Source organism: Tachypleus tridentatus, chromosome 12 (assembly GCF_004210375.1).
Source record: "Tachypleus tridentatus isolate NWPU-2018 chromosome 12, ASM421037v1, whole genome shotgun sequence".
In the NCBI taxonomy this organism is placed as follows: domain Eukaryota; kingdom Metazoa; phylum Arthropoda; class Merostomata; order Xiphosura; family Limulidae; genus Tachypleus; species Tachypleus tridentatus.
This window is the reverse complement of record NC_134836.1, coordinates 103,032,200-103,055,142: the sequence shown is the minus strand read 5'-3', so window position 1 is coordinate 103,055,142 and position 22,943 is coordinate 103,032,200. Positions and strand designations below refer to the sequence as shown.

Below are 22,943 nucleotides of genomic sequence, written 5' to 3'. Positions count from 1 at the left end.
TTGCATTACCAAAGAAATAACTGCTCAATAAAGGTGTACTCTTCCCTCCTATTCTAAAATGGTGTGTTACTTTAAACACTATTCCACCACCTTACTTATCAGATATAACTGCAAGTGAGGGTTGGTTGACTTCTCTAACCTTAAAATCTCTTTGAAAGATTGAAGGTCTCCATGTGATGGTTATCGTGTAGCTCCTCTCCAGTCATAGATTTAAGGGCTTAGAGCACTGCTCCTGCCCGTGTGTAGATTTAGATTATATTAAAAAGTAGATGGTAGGTGATAAACATTTGGATGTTTCTCTCTAAAGGGACAGCTCAGAGGCTAGAAGTTCTGCTTGCTTCTTACAAACAGTCATTACTCTGGTTAAGAAAGGAACTTATGATTCATTTACTGAAAACTTCAATATTTGTTAGCAGATATATTATTTAACATGGTGGTTGCCACATAATAAATGTGAATAAAATTAAACATTCAATAGGTACCAAAGAGCAGTTAGTGTCCCAAGCTCATATGCTTCAAGAGAAGTTTGTGATTGAAACAAATGTTAAACTGTTGGTTAATAAACAGATAAGTATTGATACATGCTTATATATTCTTCAACCCTAAAAATGAAATATAATATACACATCCAAGATTGAGTGGCATATCAAAGTATTAAACTTTTTTACACAAAGTGATAACACAAATGCTTAAGCCAATTCAAGATAGTTTCCTAAATAGTCCATGCACCTGTACAAATTTCTTAAGTGGTAAATTGGGTGAAGTAGGAAAGATGTCAGCTCTAAACTTCCTGTGAGATGGAAATTTATTTTATTAATCTTGGAGACTGCGGTACTTTTAAATGTATACTTAAATATGCACATTAATACTTTTATGTTTAGTAAGCTAAGTAACCACTTTTTACTCCTAAACTTAAAACTGATTAATATTTTTTAATAAAACAATGAAAAAACTTAATTTTGTCATTTATAATAAACTATACATTTAGATCAAGGCCTTGAATCTTTGTCTTATGACATAAACAAATGCTAAAAGGTTGTTGTGTCTGTTCAGATCTTCAACCAGTTCACTTAAACCAGGGATTGGTGGATCGCATCCAGGAACTAAAAATGTTAATGACCTATTAACTTCAGAAACAAGATATACACTTATACTATGATAAATGTTTGAAAGTAGATGCATCAGTTGGGTAGAACAAAAACGTTCAAAGATTTAAAACATACTTGTAGTTTAATAAGTTCTTTTCTTGATAGTTACTTACAGTAGGTGACTTAAGTGTCATCTACTTATGCAGTGAGTACAGAAATAAATGTACAGGTAGGCCTGATAATTTTTAACTTGTTTATGAAAAAATAATTCAAATGTACTGCTACATTAAGACAGACAAACAAATAACAATAACTTCCAGTCACAGTAAGCTACCTGCTTAGAATAGAAGTGAAAATCAACCTTTTTATCAGTTAGTTTACACCTTTTCTTAAGATTAGAATGTATTGTTTCATCAGTTGTTTACAACAAAATATTTTCAGTCAATTTCCAAACCTTCCATCATTTGTCCAGCTTAAGAGATTGAGGTAAGTTCAATATATTAACTTGTGTAACTAATACTATTAATGAAAGTAACATAAATAGAAGCATACCACTAGTTCTCTCTAATGTTTTATTTCCTAAAGGGAAATACTGCCATGGAAAAGCATATGCAAAGATGACAAAACCATATATTTATCAATTTTGATGAAGAATAATGGAAACTCAAAACATTATGTATAATGAGAAAAAAATCTTTGTTATAGAAATAGAGCATTAGATGGATTGTTGAGACGACTGGTATGGGAATTAGAACTTTAATTAAAATAAAGTAGAGATGACCTAAGACAGTTAAAAAGTTGTTCTGTACTTTATTAAAGTGCTTAATACCCATATCAGCTGTCTTGATAATACATTTTTATTTTAAGTGGGTTTCTCATCATCACAAGCATATGGGAAACTACTCTAGACATCTCCTACCTTCAAAAAGATTTCCTTCATTCACTTTCAGAGCAAAACTAAACTTTCTTTCTACATCATTTGGATCAATGGATGTGAAGATAAATGTGAGCCAGTCATCTGAAGTAAAAAAAACAATGGGTTAATTCTCCCCAAAATCTAATTTTCATCCAGCTGTTTCGTTCACATGACAAAATTAAACTGGTGCTGCACTGATGATAATTACAGTAGTTGGATAAAGTTAGTTGTTTTGAACACATAACCATCTTGCATTACTAGTTTTATTTTATTTTTAGCCAAATGCCAGGGGCTCCTAGAATATCTCTTAAAATTTAAGTACAAACATTTAGTTTGTAACTCCATCTCTTACTGATTTTGAGATTTAATTAGTTTCAAACTCAGGAGGTCAAACACTTTTGAGTGATGGATTACTTTACTCTAATTCTACCTAACCCAATTTCAATTAGGCTGGTAGAGACACAGTAATAAAATTGAATTGGTATTCCTGCTGCTCAAAAATGAAAAAGGTCTCTGATTAATTTACTCTAATCCTGTCTAAAGGAATTTCAAACTTTACAGCTATGGATGATTCTCTTGTTTTTGTATTGAAGATGAATATGAAGTCTAACCACAAACAGTGACAAGGGATATTCATTACAATAAATGTCCTTGAGAAACCTTGAAGATCTGGTAATAACTATCTAGTAATTCCACTATTTTTAATTAGTATAGAATATATACTTAAATCTTATTCTTAGGTTTCCATGCATGTTTGTACATAATTATGACATGCAAACTGCATACATTAAAGTGTATGTTTTTTTTATTACAAATTCTAATGGGTCTGCTCATTCCTCAAGCTGATAATACAGACCAGAATGGCTTGAGATTATCAGAACTGAAAGGGTACTAGTTTAAGTGTGAAATATCACACTAAGGCTTTGCACAACTCTAATGATGGACACTTCTTGAACTTGATTTATTCCTATTTTTGTCCAATAAAGAAATGTTTTGAAAGTCTGCTCTTCATACCAGCAGCTAGATAAGTTCCAAACACATTGTGAATAGATTTGTATCACTTCATGTCTCTAGCTTGCTGTCCATGTTTGAAATAGTACTCTGTACATATCCAGATATTAGTGTACCTGAATACTGCATTCAGACTACGTCTGTATGGATCATACATGATTTATCAAGGATACACAAATGTCTACAGATTCTATGCAAATATAATAACAGAGGGGAGTTTGTTGTTTAGAAAACTCCCACCTACTCTAAAAATTACTATATTGAGTTTTTAAGAAATGTGATTCCCAGTCCTCACCTCAGTTAGACCTGCCAGTAAATAAAAAAAGTTACGATCTATAACAAAACTTCACACTTATCTGTAAAAATGTGATCTAGGTTAACAGATCATACATCAGAGGGACAAGTCATGAGTTCAGTTGATATTTTGAAAGATTAACCAGTAGCCATAATAGTAGATCAAAGTTAAGTCCTGAGCTAACATATTTCCAACAATAAATCATGTGCCAAAGCAAGAAGATTAAATTATAATTCTTCATTCAAAAATAAATTAACAATCAACTGTTTTCTCTGAAGTGAAAGCTTCTGCCATATGTTTTGCTAAATATGTGAATGTTTTCTCAGTTTTCTAAAGTGGTAATAAGAAACAAAAGTAACCAAATATATTTTCCAAATGTAAACCACACATCATGTAAATACATTCATTATACAGAATTGTATTGCTTAGTCCTGTATCACAGTTTTAAAAAAATTACCACTGACATTTTATATCACATTCAAGACTCTCACATACACATAATGGCAGCTGAACAGTTCTTGCAAATTCTGACTCCAAAAGAATTTTAATTTGACCCTCTGAGCATAGGTAGGGAGGTGCTACAACTTATCAGAATACTATTTAATGTTGTATTATGAATGTTTTTACAGTTCATTGTACCCTACCTTGTGCAACAGCTTGTGTCAGAGTAAAAAAAAATACTAGACAATTACTTCTAAAAATTAGTTTATATTTCTTATCCAAATTATATGTATGAGAATATATGTTGGTTCAACCTATACCACATGTTTTATTTGGAAGCGATACCTTGTTCATTATGAAACTTATCAGGACAATTTCCTTTTCAGGGAAGAATACTTTGTATTTTCATTTACTTTATCGTTATATTTGGGCTTTTATTAATTTCAGACAAAAATAGTCACATAGCTAAAGGTTATAAATATGGAGGATAAGTAATTTTTGTCACATGTTACTACCACGTAATAAAAACCAAAAACTTCTGAAAATGAAAAACACAGGCTGTGTATATACATAAACTATTTAAATAAGAAATAAATATAAACCACTAATTTTCTCATTGTTTTTGTTTATACATAGTGTTTATAAACACACGTTCCATATAAATATATATGACTATAACAAGTTAATAACTATACGAAAAGGTATGGTATAACGGTTATACAAAACAGTGAAAACATACCACTTTAATTTCTAGTCTTTAAGGAGGTGAAGTGTTCCTGTGTGGTAACATAATTGTATATTACTCAAACTTTCATATACAAGTGATGTATTATTTGATGTATCTTTGTAGTCATAAACAGAAGGGTTCTGCAGAAGGTGTTACTACAAAGGAACCTCTCACACTGATATGAGATTCTTATTTTATATTCTAGCTTGTCAAGATCAGAAATCTGAGTTCTTAATTTGTATGAATTTATACACTTACTATTTTTCACAAATATCTAATTTTTAAACACTGCTGAATTCCATATGCCACGTGACTCACTAAAATCTATATTTAGATGAGTTCTTTTAATACTTAATTTTAAATTAGGAAATTAACTCATATAATATTAAAGTTTGAATTATAATCAAGTTGTTTCCAAACTTACTGCATTAATTCATAAAATAGTAGTTTACGAAAATTTTGAATGTCATCAACAATTGTGATGACATGGACTTTGAATTCTGACCTGTTGAGAAAGTGTTAATACTATTAACCAGAATTCAATGAAAAACCTATAACTGATTAGAATCAAGTATTTATAACATTCTAACCTTAAATTTATAATTGATTTTAGTCATGTATTTCTAAATACTATCAACATTATATAATTGGAAAACGAGACAAATTCTGTTTATTAAACTGATAATCATACATTTCAAAGACAGTAAAGTTGGAAAATTTAAAGTAAACTAACTTCTGTCATTATAAATTTGGTTATGTATAATGTAAACTGAAACACAGTTACAGAAATTAATAATTAAATACTTGTATAGTCAAACATTTCACTGAATTAGGACTTGAAAATTCATAAACACCTTTTATACAACAGCAGCCGGTGTTCTAAAATGTTTTAATTTTACACTTGAAACAAAAATAAGTGTAGCTTACTGTCACTCTACTATTGTAGCCTTTCTTAATAATAATCCTGCCAAAAAGTTTGTATTTCAATTTAAATGTTTTTTTTGGTAGATTTGTAATAGACTTGTTTGCCACTGCTCTTTTGTTTCCAACATCTATGTAAATACAATATGAACAATGGAAAAACAGATCCCAATATGATAATTATAGAATAAGAGGTTATTATTTATGTAATAATAACTTTTGTACAATATAAGTTTATTAAAATACCTCTCGATCTCTTTATTTTCAATGCTAGCCTTTGCTGAAAGTAAGACAAAGCTTTTTGGCATTCTACAGCTTCTTCCTGGGATGATTTTTCCTTGGCTTCAATACCTAAAATGTAATTTAAACCAAAAATAAGAACTTGGTGGATAATTTTATGACACATGTTGCTTATAAAAGCAAAAAAAAATTTTAAACTTCAGAGCATGTTTTAGCATAATATGCTTAAGTTGGCATAGCAAGATTTGTTAACAGTAATTATAAGAACTGGAATGAAAATAATGAAAAATGTTTAAAATATAATACCCACATCAAATCTGCTATAGATGATTAGGCCTTTCACTCAATACCAGAACTCTTCAGGTCAGCCAAGATATAACGTGCATGTCCTATTCATATAATAAAGTTACTTAAACAGTAACTTTTTTTTACTATAAATTGAATTGTATAAAGTTTGTCAAGTGTAATTCTTATTAACGTTTTTAAGTCATCACATATCAAAATCACAGAAGAGAGTTTTATGGCTATGTTACACCAAATTGTTCATTACTATTATGTATTTATTTTTACTTGTACCAGTCACTAAGAAGTGACAAACCAACACTTGCGTGAAACTACATCATAATTACACTGAAATTACATTATTTTCTCATGGTCCAGAATGGGCTTTCACCTAAGAGTATATAACAGTATTTCAGCATTACTTCCTGCATGCCACTACTGATGCAAACTCTCGTTCAATACCAGAACATATTGAGATGACTGGATTACAATATACAGTGTTACACAGAACAGTTTGTATCAATCTTTTGTAAGATAGTCTTACACTGTAGAATACACCAGGCAAAAAAAAGAACAAAAAGCTTGTCACTCCTCTAATTAATCTGCAAAACATGGTGCAGTATACCCACTAAATTATACACTTCAGTGTACATAATGATATATGTAATTATCACCATCAAATATAGTTCCTACTGGAATAACTTCCATATCAATATCCTCTCCTGTAAATAGTTTGTCTTTTTAAAAATAAAGCATTTTATGATACTTAGTAACAACAGTCCAGAAATCTCTAGGGCGTTAAAAATAAAGCATTACGTATTCTTTGGTAGATTAATGGGGGTTAAGATAGATAGGTATTATAAAAAGAAAGGAAACTGATATTCTTATAATACTAAAATAAAATGTATACTTAGAAATTAAACAATAGGCAAAAAATCAATATACAAAAAATAAAAAAAGCAATGGTTAATTACAATTAAAAACCAACATCACAGATACATTATAATATACAAAAGATAATGTTCTTATCTAAAATGTTCTGTGAAGAAATAAATTTAAAAAATAAAAACAATGTTTTATCTATGACAATGAAACAAACTCATAAAAGAAGCTAGAACAAATTCAGTAAAAAAAAACTGAAAAAACAAGGTGGCTACCAAGACTCGTACATATGTGCAGAGTTGTGAAAATGTCTTATATAAAGCATTTTCTTTATAGTATTTTAACTTCACAGAATAATACTTCACATATAAAATAAAGATAACTGCTTAAGCTATTAATAAATAGAACTTGAAAAAACGTTTTAGAGAAGAAAGTAAAAGTTATAACTTAACAATAGCAGTAAAAGTTAATCCAGGTTTACATTCTAGTTGAAACATAATAATTAGTACAATTACCATTTTAAATAACAAGCATTTTAGCCAATGTTTAAATATGAATCCAAATATATGAATGTAAAGCATAATGTTCATTTAACTTTTTCTTTAATTTATTTAAGAAGTCAAAATGTTTTCTTATAAAATCAGGAAATTAAGATTGTACAATAATAATAATTTTTTTGGTTTACGTTTATCTAAGCCAAGCCTTGACAAATATTTTCACTTCTAGGAGCCAGAAACTGAGAACTCAGGTGTGCCTAACCTATGTTCACTACTATTTGTACTGGAAAATGAGGACTATAATAGTGCCTCGATCATCCTCACCTCTGTTATCTGTGGGTTTTTTTCTTTTCCCTAGATTTTCTCAATATAATTGGGCCATTACAATTCAATACGATAAATTATGTTTTAGAGAAACTGTTTCTCAGAAATGAAGTTTGTTTGCAAAAGTTCAGGTGTTATGATATCTGTAGTTTTTAATGTACACAATCTGGCATGCATTCAAATCCTCAGTCAGCCAGTTCAAACCTTGCTTTGTCTCTTATTTTTAGCTGTTAGAACATGAATACAAAATACTTGAAACTTGATTCATTTCATTTGATTTGTGATTAAAAAGCATTGTATACAAAAATGCACAAAATATCCAAAGTTTTCTTAAAGATTCCACTCAAATTCAGTTGTCATCTGCTGTTCTGTGCTACATAGTGGACATCCTTTAACTAGATGCACATTCAGGTTGTTTGTGGTGTTGCTCAGTTATGCATTGTCCTCTACCCTACAAATAATTAGTATCTTCAGTCTCTTTCAAAAAAAAGCTTTTTTGTAATAATTCCCAAGAAAAGAGTTATGTTATTTTTTGACTTATTTTTCATGTAATGTACATCCATGTCTTTAACAGAAAAACTACCAAAATTTAGGATACATATATGTTAACAATTACAATTTACCTAAAAGTGGAGCAGGCAAATAAAAAAGGGGAAATATTATAGCAGAAAATGTTAGAATTAAGAGTCCTGTAACTCAAAAAATTTGGAGAAATCAAAGATGACCAACTGACTGACCAATCACTTAGCTTTTATAATTATGACAACTTTTATAACTTTTCATGATAATATGATTAAATAACACTAAAAAGAATGTAATGCAAAACAAGGAACTTAAATATATATTGAAAATTTTCATTTGTGTTAGACAATTAGCTATTAGTTAGATACACAAGTGCCTCAATTATTTGCTGTTTGTTATCGTTTTGTCTGGAACAGCACAGAAAATCAAGGCACCAGTGAATAGTTATCTACTTTCATAGCAATGAGTGCATCCTAACAATAATATGATATCAATTAACACTTGATAGCATTGTCTGAATAAACTGCCTTTGGTTATATCTAAGTCTAAACACAAACTGATTCATTGATTTGAGAGATAGAAGAACAAATAGCATGAAATTATTAATTTTTAAAAAATAAAGTGCTGAGATTACTATGAGCTTCTAGAAACAAAGTTAAACTTAGGACTCAATGCAAAAATAGCTCTGAACTTTGAAGAGTCGAGAACTGTTCCAGATTCTAATTCTATTTAGCACAGCCCTTTAAACAAAAATGGAAGAAACAACTGAACATCACAATCAAATTTTTAGTTGCTTTGACAACCTGCCACCCAGGATTTGTTGATGCCTAATCTAAACTGACCTGTTTTTTTCTTTTCCAGACTTTTTTCAAGTGTTTGTAAAAGAGTTTTAAATTCCTTTTCTTCCAGATGAGCATGGTCTACCTCTTCTTGAAGGCCATGTAACAGTTTGGTTAGCTCTTGAACCTTTCTTTCTTGGCCTTCTATGGCTAGATAAATGAGAAATAAGAACAAACTTATCAAATAGTTGTTTTTACTAGAACATGTTGTTTAAACATAAGGAACTGTTTTATTACCTTATGATGATGATTATGGATTTCAATAGAAATCTGAAAAGTCTTGGAGCAAGACCTCTCTCTCTCTCTCTCTCTCACACAATCATGTACAAAAGACAATTTCCTTTCCTGTAATTTATTCTCCAGTCTTTTTTCTGTTTCTGAATTATTTAACATCAAATAATATTTTTAAACAATAGATGACACAATAATTAAGATTTTTTGTAATTCAATAGTCATTCCAAATTTCATCAATTGATATCTTACATTTGTACCTTCTGCATGATGAAGCCATCAGTGGCTTCTTTGAAGATTGTTTTCCTGACATTTTTCACTCAATGGACAGAATTACTGTCCCATCTGTCTTTCTTGATTCAAACTTCCTAAGTAGCTTATTATTACTATATTCACTTTTAAAAATTAGTATTCTGCACTCTCAACTGTCACAAATATTGTTGAAAATGTCAAGAAATGTGTCCACATACCTGGGAACTCAAAATGTTCTTAACAGTCAGCAAAGTGTTAGAGAGTGAATATTTGAGTGATGTCCTACCCTACTATGCAAAAACAGTATTACAAAAAAAAATCCAGCAAGATATTTATCTACTTTTAATGAATGTTTCTACCATTTTGCTCAAGTTTTTGTTCAGAACAGTATAATGGATTATATAACATCAAAAGTTAAAGCAGTTTCTTTCATGCTATAGGAGTGATTCAGAAGTAAGCATATAATTATATCTATACTTCAGCACATAAAGATAAAAAACAAATCATTTTTCCTCTACTTATCTATTACTTTCTGAGCAACTTTTCAAATTTGGAAAATCATTTGTCCCTGTAAGTATCCAACACTGTTAGAAAAATATATTAATATTCCTAAACATTTTTTGTAATAGCAGGTGATGCATTATTTCTATAAACATGTGTTTACTGAATATCATTTAAAACTTTTTTCTTTATTATATATGAGTTAGCTTGGAAATGGCTTCAAAAGAAAAGATGCTCGGTCAATAAATATTGAAATACAAGGTTAAAAAAGAAACTTGAAATACAAGGTTAAAAAAGAAACTTGAAATACAAGGTTAAAAAAGAAACTTGAGTTATTTTTATTGGCATCAAGTCTTATTTTCTAATTTTATATAAAACTTGAACAATTATTCATAGGTTTCATAGATCCTACAGACTCACCATATAATCAAGTCTTATTTTCATCATTGGCAAATATTATTTTCCCATTTATTTAATTCTTTCTCAACTGTATTATATAATTTTTGATATATCCTACAGGCTCCCATACAATAGGAATTATCACAATTTTTATTGTTTTTCAAGTATTATTTTCCCATTTCATGAAAAACTGGTATGCACATCTTAAAAACTTATTGATGTGTCTTAAAGAGATACACCTTGGTCACAGAGCAATTCCCACCTATTTATAAGCCACTGATGAAATTTCTTGTACAAATAGTTATAAAAGTGTCATAAATTCATTATCTAGTTGTACCTTTTTTCTTTTCTATTACTTCTTCCTTGATTGTCTGTAGTTGTTTCTCTGTTGCTTGTTTCTCATCTGAAACAGTGATCAAAAATACAAACACTGTTACACTTTATAACTTTTCTTTGGTATCTACATTAAGATTTTTTGCTAATGAATGATCAACTCCATTACTTGTCAATTACTAACAACAAAACAATTTCAGAAATGACACGACTTAAAAAAAATTGTATTCTCTACTTAAAAACAAACAAACTTTAAAATTTTTTTTGTTTCTGAAACAACTCAATTATTTGCAAGTTTGGTTTCTTTTGAATTTTGCACAAAGCTACACAAGGGCTATCTGCACTAGCCATCCATAATTTAGCAGTGTAAAACTACAGGGAAGGCAGCTAGTCATCACCACCCACTGCCAACCCTTGGGCTACTCTTTTACCAACAAACAGTTGGATCGACCACCACATTATAATGACCCCCATAGCTGAAAGGGCGAGCATCATTAGTGTGACTGGAATTCGAACCCGCAATCCTTGGATAACAAGTTGAGTACCTCAACCACCTGGCCTATTTGAAAGTTATCAAGTGGACTCATGAATTTTTTTGTTATTCATACTTTTTTGGTTTTTTTACAAATGCTAATAGAAAATCTCAGTGCCACAGAAAGTAGAGTAAAATTTATAACCTCTGCACTTGTTGACAAAAATAGAGTAATGATAGTCTCATTTTTAAAATGACTATTTTTAAAAACTAATGTTCCTAGGGAATTACTTTTCAAAACAGATACCAATAACTGCTGAAAGCCACAAAATTAAATATACCATTTATGTTCACATACATATCCAGCAAAAGTTTCAAAGAATACTGTACGTTGAGTACATTACATCAAAATAATTTTAGATGTGCAAGTCAGGTTACACCCAAGACTGAATTTAAAAAATGCACAGTGGTACAAAGTGTATCAGAACTATATTTTGACATTGATGTTTCTTAGGTGGTGTGGTGCCATTGAAAGTTGATTGATTTTGGAAATGGTATGCAACTGCCCTTTCTAAAGCAAAATATTCATAAATTAAAAACAAAGATGTGTTCACACTGAAGATTTAGACTTTTCAAGACATGATTATCCCTTGTACTTTATAGTACTGAAAATCAAAGAAATATGAATCAACTTTGGAAACCAGGACCATCAAAAGAGGGGACCCACAAAAATTTTATACCAAATGTGGTAAGCAAAGTTGGAGTGTCACATAACAGATGAGAATGCATAAATACAGGCAGCAGTAAGCAATTACAAAAGATTTCATTTGGATTAGGTTAAGATCTCTCATTTCTCTTGAGAAAGGTAAAAATTGATCTTATTGAAGCATACATGATTATCTTGGACTTGATAAGATAAAGGCCCCTAATTTCTTACCTTGGCACTTTTTTTATTTTTTGCTTATGTCGATTAGGATAATGGTATGAATTTGGTATATCTAGATTTTCAGAAACTATCTGAAAAGTGCCATATTACAAAATGATCTCTGTGGATATGGGAGATATAATGGCTCTTTGTATTGAAATATACATAGCATGAAGGAAGCAAAGTTTTGTTATCAAAGTTCAGTCAAACTGAATTAATGTAGCAAGTGAGGTACCACAGGGCTCATTGTTAGTCTTTGCTCCTTCTGATTTACCTAAATGACAAAGATGATGCAATGGTCAATAACTTGCTTAAATTTAGTGACAATATTAAGGTTTTTGCTATAGCTAATTGTGATGGCTGATTGTTGGTTGGTTGATTTAGCATTTTATGGCACAAAGCAGCTAGGCTATCTGCACCAAACATCTGGTAAAATGTTAAAAGTAAATTTAGTAAAATTCATAAAAGGAAATTAAGGTAAACCAAAACAAAATTAAAAAACAAACATAAATAGCATAAAACCAATGTTTACATCTAGTCTACAACATCAAGAGAAAAACTACAGTAATTCAAGTTGTAAAGGACTTTCTATAACATGACTGTAATAATCATAACTCGCCAGGAAGACTAACAGATAAGTACAAAAACCACCATCAGTCACCTGAAGTTGGCCTTTCCAGTCCTGGTTCCAAGTTATTTGACATTATGGCCATTTTCAAAAAGGAAAGTATTAAAATGGTTTTAAATGGCATGTAGCAAATTTATAATAATAACTCACCAGGATGACTAACAGATAGTTCAAACAGCAATGTTAGTCACCTGAAGTTGGCCTTTCCAGTCCCAGTTTCAAGTTATTTAATGTTACGGCCAGTTTCTAATTTCAAATCAAACTAGATGAATTTTTTGATGAATGAATGATTTTTAAAAGGGAGCCATATTAAAAATATGTAATGTATAAATTAAAAAACTTAAATGGCATTAAAAAGATTAGTGGCCTTTAAAAAACTAAAAACATTACCCAGGTGGACAGTGTCACCATCACCAATAACACTGTCTAATGATATGGACAAACCTTGGGACAGAACATGCTTAAAATGGTGGCATTGTTGAGAGTCGTAATGATGACAAGAAAGTAAAATGTGGCTTATTGAGATCTGAGTGTTACACAAATTACACACTAGTGCATCAGTTCTAGATAAAAGAAAACGAGTTAAAAAACTGATCAATGAGTAGTCTAATTAGAACAACTTCCTCTTTCTGATCCTTACAGAAGCAAGACAGCCAAAGTCCAATATAGAGTTTTATTTGGAAAAGCTTGTTTTCGCATTGCTCACTCCAAGTCGACTACCAGCTGACACGGAGCCAAGTCTTGAACACAGGACCATTGTCTATGTATGGAAAAGGCACAGCAGTGATAGTGCCAGAGCAGACAGACTTAGCTGCAGTGTTGGTGAGCTCATTCCTGCAAATACCAACATGGCCCAGTATCCAGAAAAACTGGATAGAAGTAGATGTTAAAGATAAATGGGCCAGTCGGTTTTGAATATCGTCAAGAACAGGGTGTGAACCAATGTGAAGCGATTCCACGGCCAGTAGAGAACTAAGCGAGTCAGTATAAATAATGCAGTTTGAGTACTGTTTAGCTTCTATGTGATCCATGAAAACCCATGGCAAACCTCATGGCCACATCTTTTTTCCTTACTGTCCTTATTCAAGGGAGGTCTATCGACCTCCAAGGAACATGCCCTGGGTTGATTGGGCAGGTCTTTGTTGTTGGAAGGGGATTCCAGTGACTGAAGATGCAAACAAATGATTGTTTTACATCTCGGGGGGAGAGAAGAAGATGTATCTGAGGAAATGCCTGTACCCAAAACCAAAGGATGTGCATCTTGGGGTTTTATTGGAATGTATGTAAGGGACAGAGATGGGTGTAAAAGTTGATTCATCATGGAGGTCAAAAGGCTTTTCATTTGTTTTGAGAACAATTCTCTTGGAGGCACAGAGAGATCTGTCTGTACTCTCACTTTAGTTATGGAAAAAAGTGCAGCAGCATACGTCCGAGATGAGGTGGTGGACAGCAATTTTTGAGCTTCAGAATAAGTAATGTTATGAATCATTTTCAAATGCTGTACCTCTTTTTCTTCCAACCATTTAGGGCAAGAACAAAAGTAGAATGGGCAAGAGCCATTGCAATTGATGTAATGAGGGTCTGTTTCACATTCGTAGGCATCGTGGTCCTTGCCACTGCAACGAGTACACATCAAGGAACCACAACATGATGTCTTTGAATATTTGAACCATTGACACTGGAAACATCAGAGAGGGTTTTGAATGTATGGCCATATTCTGCACTGAAGATCAGGCATGCCAATGACATTTATGAAAAAAAGAGGAAAAGGTATATAGTCTGGGGCCACAGCATGGTGCAGCCGCGCCTGACTAGGGGGTCCGGGGGCATGCCCGCCCGGGAAATTTTTAAAAAATGGATGCTATTTGGTGTGATTTGGTGCAATCTGGGACACAATTTCTTTATGTTTTTTGACATTGCAATGTTAGAAAAGTACACAATATATATCGTATAAAATAACAAAAGGAAATTAAAAGACTAAATCAAACTAATAAAAACTAACTTTCATTTACAGTTTTTAGCAGATTGATTTATTCATTTGATTTGCATTCATTTTTTAGAAGATATATCAAAATATCTAAAATTAACAAATAAAATAAAAAGTAAATAAATGAAATTTAAGATTGTTTATTTGCTATTTATTCAGTTTAATTTTTTTCTAAATCAAAATATATTAGTAATATGAGTTAATAAAGCCAAAATAACTCAGTAAATATTTCAAATACAAATCATTTCATTATTATCCTTTTTTGTCATCAATAACATCATCATCATCAACTACTGGTATGCTGCCAATTAAATGTTTTACAGTCATTGCCAATAACTACTTCTCTGCTGCATATGTTCCATACAATTTTCAAATCACATAAAATTACTCTTTTGACTAATCATGACTACCTACAGTTCAAATTGTTCATCTATGCAATCTTGTCATTATACTACTGGTACCTTAATGTCAGTGAATTTTCCATTCTTTCACAAATTGACAATACAAACTAAAACAGCATATGAAGGAAAGCTATGACATTGCTTAAAAATTCAACTACTGATATGGTTCAATATTAAACTACTGATATCAGTGATATGCCTCAGAAATTAAATTTTGTACAGTCACTGACATCAACAACTACTGCTCTGCTGCATGTATTCCATTAAAATTTCAAATTACTTAAAATTACTCTACATGACTACCTACAGTAAAACTTGTTCATCTATACAATCTTGTCAGTAAATTACTGGTACCTCAATATCAGTATATTTTTCATTCTTTCACAATACAAACTGAAACAGCAAATCAAGGAAAGCTTTGGCATTGCTTCAAAATAAAATTAATGATATGCTTTAAAATAAACCACTGGCACTATATGTTGCAGATAATAATAAAATGTTTTTCAGTCACTGATATCAACTTCTGCTCTGCTGCATAAATTACAGTCAAATTTCAAATCACTTAATTTCCTTTAATCAATTTTGGCTACTTTCCTCTTTTTTCGAGACAAGGGTTTCCAGTGCTCTCTTCGAGCTTTTTTTCTCTCCTTCTCTGAATGGGCAGCTCTCTGTGCCTCTGCAGCTTTCTGGACTTTTTCTTTAGCCAAGGTGGCTGGGCCAGATTTCACAGAACCATAGGCCTTAAGCCTTTCTGCCCTTTTCTTCTGATTCTCCCTCAGCTTTGAGGTATACTTTGAAGCTGCTGATCTAATGTCCTTACACATTCTCTTGTCTACAGGATCAAAATGAACATCTTTCCTTTTAAACATTTCAATCGCTGTTGTTTCTTTGGAGCGTAGAGAATATTTTATCGTCTGGTATGCACACGATACCAGACAACGAGACGAAACGAGACTGCCTTCAAGATGGCGGTCAAATTTTTTTTTTTCTGCAATAAACATTGAAAAAATACGATTTCTCCTCAAAAACCACCTACCCGGCACCCAAATCGCTCATATTTTCTCCTTGAATTTACACGAATCTCGTGGGTGATCACTGGCCATTTGAAAACCACGGAAATCCGCGTTTCAGCGGAAAAATGGCACGCATGCAAGATAACCTCCTTTGATGGTGGCAGGCAGACGTGGTGACGTAAATGTGAGAATGAGGACATTGGTCAGCACCATAATTCCATCTTTGCAAGTGGATATAGACATCACTGCAGAAACTCCTTGGAGAAACCAGTGAGAATCTCCAACTCCGGGGATGTTCTTCAAATCCTTCTCAACAATAACTCCTTGTGATGAATTCAAAGTAGCATGAGGTGTAACCTCAATAGGTATATCCCCAATTGCCTTTGAATGCAAGAGAAGTTCACTGTGTGGAGATGTGGATTTTTCCACCAATATGTCACCAGATCAAAGCTTCTTTACTGACTTTGGAGAGCCAGCAAGTGACTCTAGTACCTTCTGAATGAAAAAGGGAGACATTTGCCCTAAAGGTTTGTCTGAAAGTGAATGCAATATAAGAAAGTGGTACAAATGGCGAGGATTGCTTCTCAGAATCTTCAAAACATAGTAATTTACCTATAGACAGTTTTTTTCACTATTTTATTGAGATTTTTAATTGGAGTATCCATAATAAAGAGAAGGAAATTTTGGTGCCCACTGACCCCACTCACCAAGAAGCCCTGATTTCTCCAAGCCTGTTCCCTTGGCTGTGGTTTTGCTAGATAGTAGATAGGGACAGTGGGAAACATTAGAAAACACACTACAATATCAAACAAGGACACTGCAGCAATGCCACGGTTTCATGAGCACTATACCCAAACACCAACATCAAATATAATGTCCACAACACCTGTTAAGGACATCCAACTTTGGTACTTAGTTGACCCTAGCCCAAATGGACCAACCAACTGAACCAAGGAAGGCCACCCCAAGGCTGCCCATCTACAGGAATTCAAGGCCAAAGTGGTGTGTTAGGGTTGGACCCCTCAACCACCAGGATCCTCTCCTCCTCTTCACGAATTTCTACGCACGGCAAACACGTGGGTGGGTGTTTAGATCCCAGAGGAGGTAAACTGAAAGAACAGAACCTTCCCTGGGAGGCCCCTTCACCATCTACAGGAATCCACACTGAGGGGAGTTGTGGGGGCAATGTTGCTACTTTCAAAAAGGATGGAAATAATTTGGAGAGTTTGGCAAATAAATGGTAGAAAGCTTTAATTATCTGCAATAAAGATAATCATAATTTTAAGTATAATTTTTAATAGAGGTAATTTCAACAGTGTTATGCGAAAAACAAAATTCATGTTTTAGATGATTTTCTTAAACTGTCAAAGCAGTATACTGTTAATAGTGGTAGGGTAATTAAGATTTGGGGCTGTACATAAAGAAATATTGTATACAAGTCCAATCAGGTTACCATTTCATTCTATAATACAATGGTTAAGCCTCATTTGGAGTACTATGTTCAGTCTTGAGTTTCTTACATTAGAAAAAAAACTGAAGTGTTGGAAAGGGTTCAGAAGAGGGCTACAAGAATGGTCCCTTGAATGAAAAGGTTGTCATACGAAGAGATATCAAGATCTCTGAAATTGTTTTTTCTTGAAAAAAAGAAGAGTTAGAGGGGATCTGATTGAGGTGTTTAACATTTTAAAGAGAACTGATAATGATGATGCATCATATTGTTTCAAAGTTAAAGGTGAGAACAGTAGAACTCAAGGACATAAACATGAATTTTGAAAGCAAGAATTGTCTTTAGTTTGAACATTTTAATTTCCTAACAGGGTGTCTGGCCTTTGAAATGGAGTCACCTTCAGATGTGGTGGATAAAGTAAATTTAACAGAAAGCTCCATAAATATTTGAATTATCATGGAGGGACACAAGTTTTTTCCTCTTAAGTGAATAGGATAGTTTAAAGGAGCTAATAGGCCCTTTGAATTCCTTAAATGTTATATTTGTGTATTCTGAATATAACAGGAAAGATAAAGATCTGGTAAAAGGCAGGATAAATTTTCTTGGTACCTGAAAAATTAATGTCAACTTTATCAAACCTTCAAAAACAACTTATTCAACAAAACCAAAACTTCATCACTTTTGTTCTTATAGACCAGCATAAGAACAAGTTTTTCTTGGCCATCAATAAAAACACTTAAGAAATGACCAATATATAAAACGTATGTAGTAATAAACTTGCCACTTGTGTCACAAAATATCCTATATTGCATTTATAATTTGAAAATAGTAAAAGACCAGCATATGAAAAACCAGTTAACTTTTGTAACCATATATATATATATATATATATGGAATGTCAAAGAAAATATCTGAATAGTATAAGTGAAACAGATTTACATGTTTTGAAAATCAGTCCAAAATTATTAATACAATGAGAAATTATACATGAGAGAAAATTAATTTATTTGTCTATAACAAATCACATTACTAATAAAACTGTAAAAGATAAATATTGTTTCACTCTTCTTAAAATAAACATACAGAATATTTAACGTTTTCAACAACAATAACACAAATATTTGTTGAAATTATGAGTGAACTGAATTAAAATTTTATCCTAGGCCTTGTGCAAATTACTATTCAGTAAGTCAATTCAAAATATTTACTTACTATCCCAGTGCTTTTCACTGTTTGTAAAGCACTGTAAACACATCAATGCATTTTGCTGACATTTGTCAAGTTCGTCACTTATGCTCTTCTCTGTTGAGACCAAATGGAAATTAAAGTTTTCTGTCAAGTTTTCACACAAACTCATTATTATAAAATCCACTGGGTTTATACTTGTTATCTGTGAAAAAAAAAATCAAATAAAATCAAAATCACTGAGGACTAGATTAATACTCTAAAAAACAATATTTAAAACATTCTTGATGACAAGAAACCCACTGGTATGGGTATTAACATTTTTATTGATAAAGCAGAGAACAATGTTTCAACCTTCCTTGGTCATCTTCAGGTTAACCATTCTGAGATATATCAATATTTAAAATCAGTTAATGTTATACTGTATACAAGAAAAACAAATTTAAAACAACCATATATTAACAATAAAAATACAAAAGTACAATAGTACTATTAATCCATTTGACACTTTTATTAAATTTCTCATTTAATTTGCTTTTCTTATTGAAACTTTTTTTAAAATATTAACAGCAGGCACTTGTGCTTTTAGAGTAAGCAAATATTAAGATTAGAAAATAACTCATTTTTAAATTAGTCAACTACAATCAGTGACAAAAAGGGGCCAAATCACAAAAAATAAAACTTTTTCTGGAAGTAAAATTTTGATCATCCAAAATGCCCTGGAACCTATGAAGGTGGAAAAGTAGCCTCAGTTTAGTATGTTGCCATAACAATTTATTTAAAACAAAATATGCATTAAAAAAAATGTTCATTTCATAATACCCAACTCTAAATATACATTTCCACACTGGTATACAAAGAGTTTAGCTCACTAGCTGTAATGGTAGATATATACATAATTATATATTACAGCTGGATTCCATAAGATGAACAGGCTTGGTGGCACTCCACTTGTTTGATGTGGAAGAGGAACAAGTTTTAGCCTTTTCACAAAATTAGTGTATTCTATTTTCATTATGACATCATGGTTCAAAGTCAATATTCATATTAAGCAAATTAATGTGAAAATAATCCTTATCATGTCCATCTGGATTTTATTTACATCTCTATTCAACAATTTTGTTTCTTCAATCTGTGTGTAATAATAGTACAATTTAATATGGTTTCTTCTGAAATTTGCACAAAGCTAAACGAGGGCTATCTGTGCTAGCCGTCCATAATTTAACACTGTAAGACAAGAGGGAAAGCAGCTAGTCATCACCACCCACTGCCAACTCTTGGGCTACTCTTTTACCCACAAATAGTAGGATTGACTGTCACATTATAATGAGCAATGGCTAAATGGATGAGCATGTTTCGTGTGACAATGATTCAAACCTGCAACCCAAATCAAGTGCCTTAACTACCTGGCCATGCCAGGCTGCTATGTTTCTTCAAACTTTTCTGTGATAGTAGATGTATAAAGACATGGAACCAGCATACTTGGGCTTAATATCTGTTATGTCACATTTTCAGTGTCAATAAAAACATGTAATCTTATTTTCTCCACAGAAGACAGACAAGATCTTTGGTCCAATGTAAATTGAAATGATATCAGAATAATGTATGTGTATTTTATAAAGATGTGCGCTGCTGTTTTGATGTCAGATAAAATCCATCAACTGGTGTCATATCTACTGACAAACAAAACTAATGTTTTATATAATTTGATCCCAAGTTGATCCCATGAAGTTCTATAAAAATAAGTTCGTTTCTATTCACTTTATTTTGAGTAAAATACACACAAAAGGGAAACGTGCCTTGACAAGCTGCTCATTATCAAACTGAGACTGAGGGAGAGTGGCAACTTTGAAAAACAAAACTTTCACTGGCAAAAAAATATAGAAAGATATTTTGAGCAAGGTCCAAAATGGGGAAAAAGCTGCCTTCATCTACAATCACAGAAAAGATTATGCATCTCACCCAACAATACAAAATGGAACCATGAAAACTGATTGTAGGCACTGTAGTGCTAAGAAATGGAAAGTAAAAAACATTTGGAATATGCTGTTATGCCATCAAAGTAAAACTTGAACCATTGAATGAAAAGCTAAATTTTAATTATTTCTGCTTAAGAATAGCTAAACAATGGCCCTCTGTTTAAGCAATACCTGGGCAATGCCAGGTAGGAATGGCTAGATATTCGCATTAGAAAATGGGTAATCTACAGTACATGCAGAGTGCCACCACAGTGGAATAGTTTGGAACTAACTGCTGATTGAATAACCCACACTGTTAGACTAAACGAACAAAACACATTCTATGTCTGAGATATGTAATGGTTTCATCAAATTTATTGTCTACTGCAAACTGCATTAGACACACTAGGTAGGTTAAAATACTTATACGATAGGTTTTCCAACAGAATTAACACAGCAATTAGGCTAGTTCTCTTTAATATTCTGTGGTAACGAGTGCAAGATGTGGTATTTTAATCTGCAACTGCATTTTAGAAAACACAGCTATAGAAAATATTTAAAATTTTGGTTACATGGAGCAAATTATTTAACTAGAAGCTTATAAATCATACTCAACTATTTTTAATAATAGTGTTACAATACACTGAATCAAAGACGAATTATAAAACTGGTATTTCACATTCTCAAGAAGCTAACTTCACACAAGCATAAAATGCTACTTTGAATTCTGAAAGCTCAGTTTTATGCTTTAAATTAAGAGATGAACGAAGTAAATGAAACATTGAATTTAAAAGTTAGAACCTGTCCATGGCTTTTAACACTACTACTAGTATTATGATCAAATGTTAATTAATATTCAGTTAACTGCACAATTATTACTGAACGTACAAGTATAATACAATATCGCTTCTAGTTCTATTAGATCAGTACCAATATTAGTACAAGTTTTACTAAATGTTTTCGTCCTTAAATTATATTCAGACACGAATTAACAACTCAGTTGATGTTTCAGATCTAAATATTAAAATAACTAAAACTCACATCAACACTAATACTAGGACTATTGAGCAGCAACAAAAACATCAACTAGCGAACAATCACTAATTCACCTTAGTAAAGCTGTAACTCATTATTAAACCACACCTAAAATTAACAATAATTTCTAGTTTGAAAAAAGTGAATATTTATTACTTAAATAAACATTTCCTACCTAAACACTTAAATAACTTTTATATGCAATCCTTGGTTTTATGACTAAACGATACTGAATAAAATGTGTTCAAAGAAGCAACTGACTGAGAATGTTTAAGCCTATCACTACCTTGAAAACACCGCGTACGAATCTTACCCATAGACTGTAACCAATGAAATTATCTGTTTTAGCTACTCCGGCTGCCAATGATTTAAAAACATTCTCGTTGCTGTTATGACAGACTGCTTTCATTAAAGTAATTTTCAAATAATAATAAAGAAACAAAGCGAAAAAGAAGAAATATATCCTATCTTAAAAATAAAGAGCAACTTACAACATACTTTAAATAATATGAACAGCTTATAGTGTGGTATCTTAGAGCGGCTGGTATGGATATTAACACTTTTATTGATAAGGAGAGAACAACGTTTCGACCTTCCTAGGTCATCTTCAGGTTGTTCTCTCCTTATCAATAAAAGTGTTAATACCCATACCAGCCGTTCTGAGATATATTTTTATTTTATGTGGGTTTCTCGTCATCAAGAGCTTATATTATTCTAATAATACTACACAAACTTAGTTTAATTCAGGAAAATGACGAAATAACAATAATAGCAAAAAAGCTTTACTGACCAATAGGCGACCAGTGACTGAGACGGTGCTCTAAAATTCTAATTTATGGTTCACAGCACACCTGTATTATAAGATGTTTAAGGGTACATTTAGCTCAGGTATTTTGTACATATTCAATTATAAAACACAGAATTAATTATATATTGGTTAAATTGACTTCTGTTCCGCAAATATATTTCATAAGTTATTAAATAAAGTTGATTTCCAATATCACCAATAGTCTCTCTTCCCGGACTTGGTCCACAGTGTTTGTTTGTTTGTTTTGAAATTTCGCACAAAGCTACTCGAGGGCTATCTGTGCTAGCCGTCCCTAATTTAGCAGTGTAAGGCTAGAGGGAAGGCAGCTAGTCATCACCACCCACCGCCAACTCTTGGGCTACTCTTTTGCCAACGAATAGTGA

At 31.9% G+C, this 22,943-nt stretch overlaps 1 protein-coding gene across 3 annotated transcripts; it reads right to left on the bottom strand.

The window, feature by feature from the left end:
• Positions 1–791: 791 nt before the first annotated feature.
• LOC143234192 (kinetochore protein Spc25-like) lies at positions 792–22,176 on the bottom strand. Of its 3 annotated transcripts, none has more exons than XM_076471353.1 (7): positions 22,066–22,176; positions 18,787–18,964; positions 10,706–10,771; positions 8,989–9,135; positions 5,646–5,750; positions 2,008–2,106; positions 792–1,103 (listed from the first exon to the last, which is right to left on the bottom strand). In XM_076471353.1, the coding sequence occupies exons 1-7, from the start codon at positions 22,159–22,161 to the stop codon at positions 985–987; spliced, it is 810 nt and encodes a 269-aa protein (XP_076327468.1). In that variant the 5' UTR covers positions 22,162–22,176; the 3' UTR covers positions 792–984. The 3 variants fall into 3 exon arrangements, with proteins under 3 accessions (XP_076327468.1, XP_076327470.1, XP_076327469.1); XM_076471355.1 differs by having other exon boundaries at positions 21,928–22,083; XM_076471354.1 differs by lacking the exon at positions 22,066–22,176 and adding an exon at positions 21,759–21,877.
• Positions 22,177–22,943: the final 767 nt, after the last annotated feature.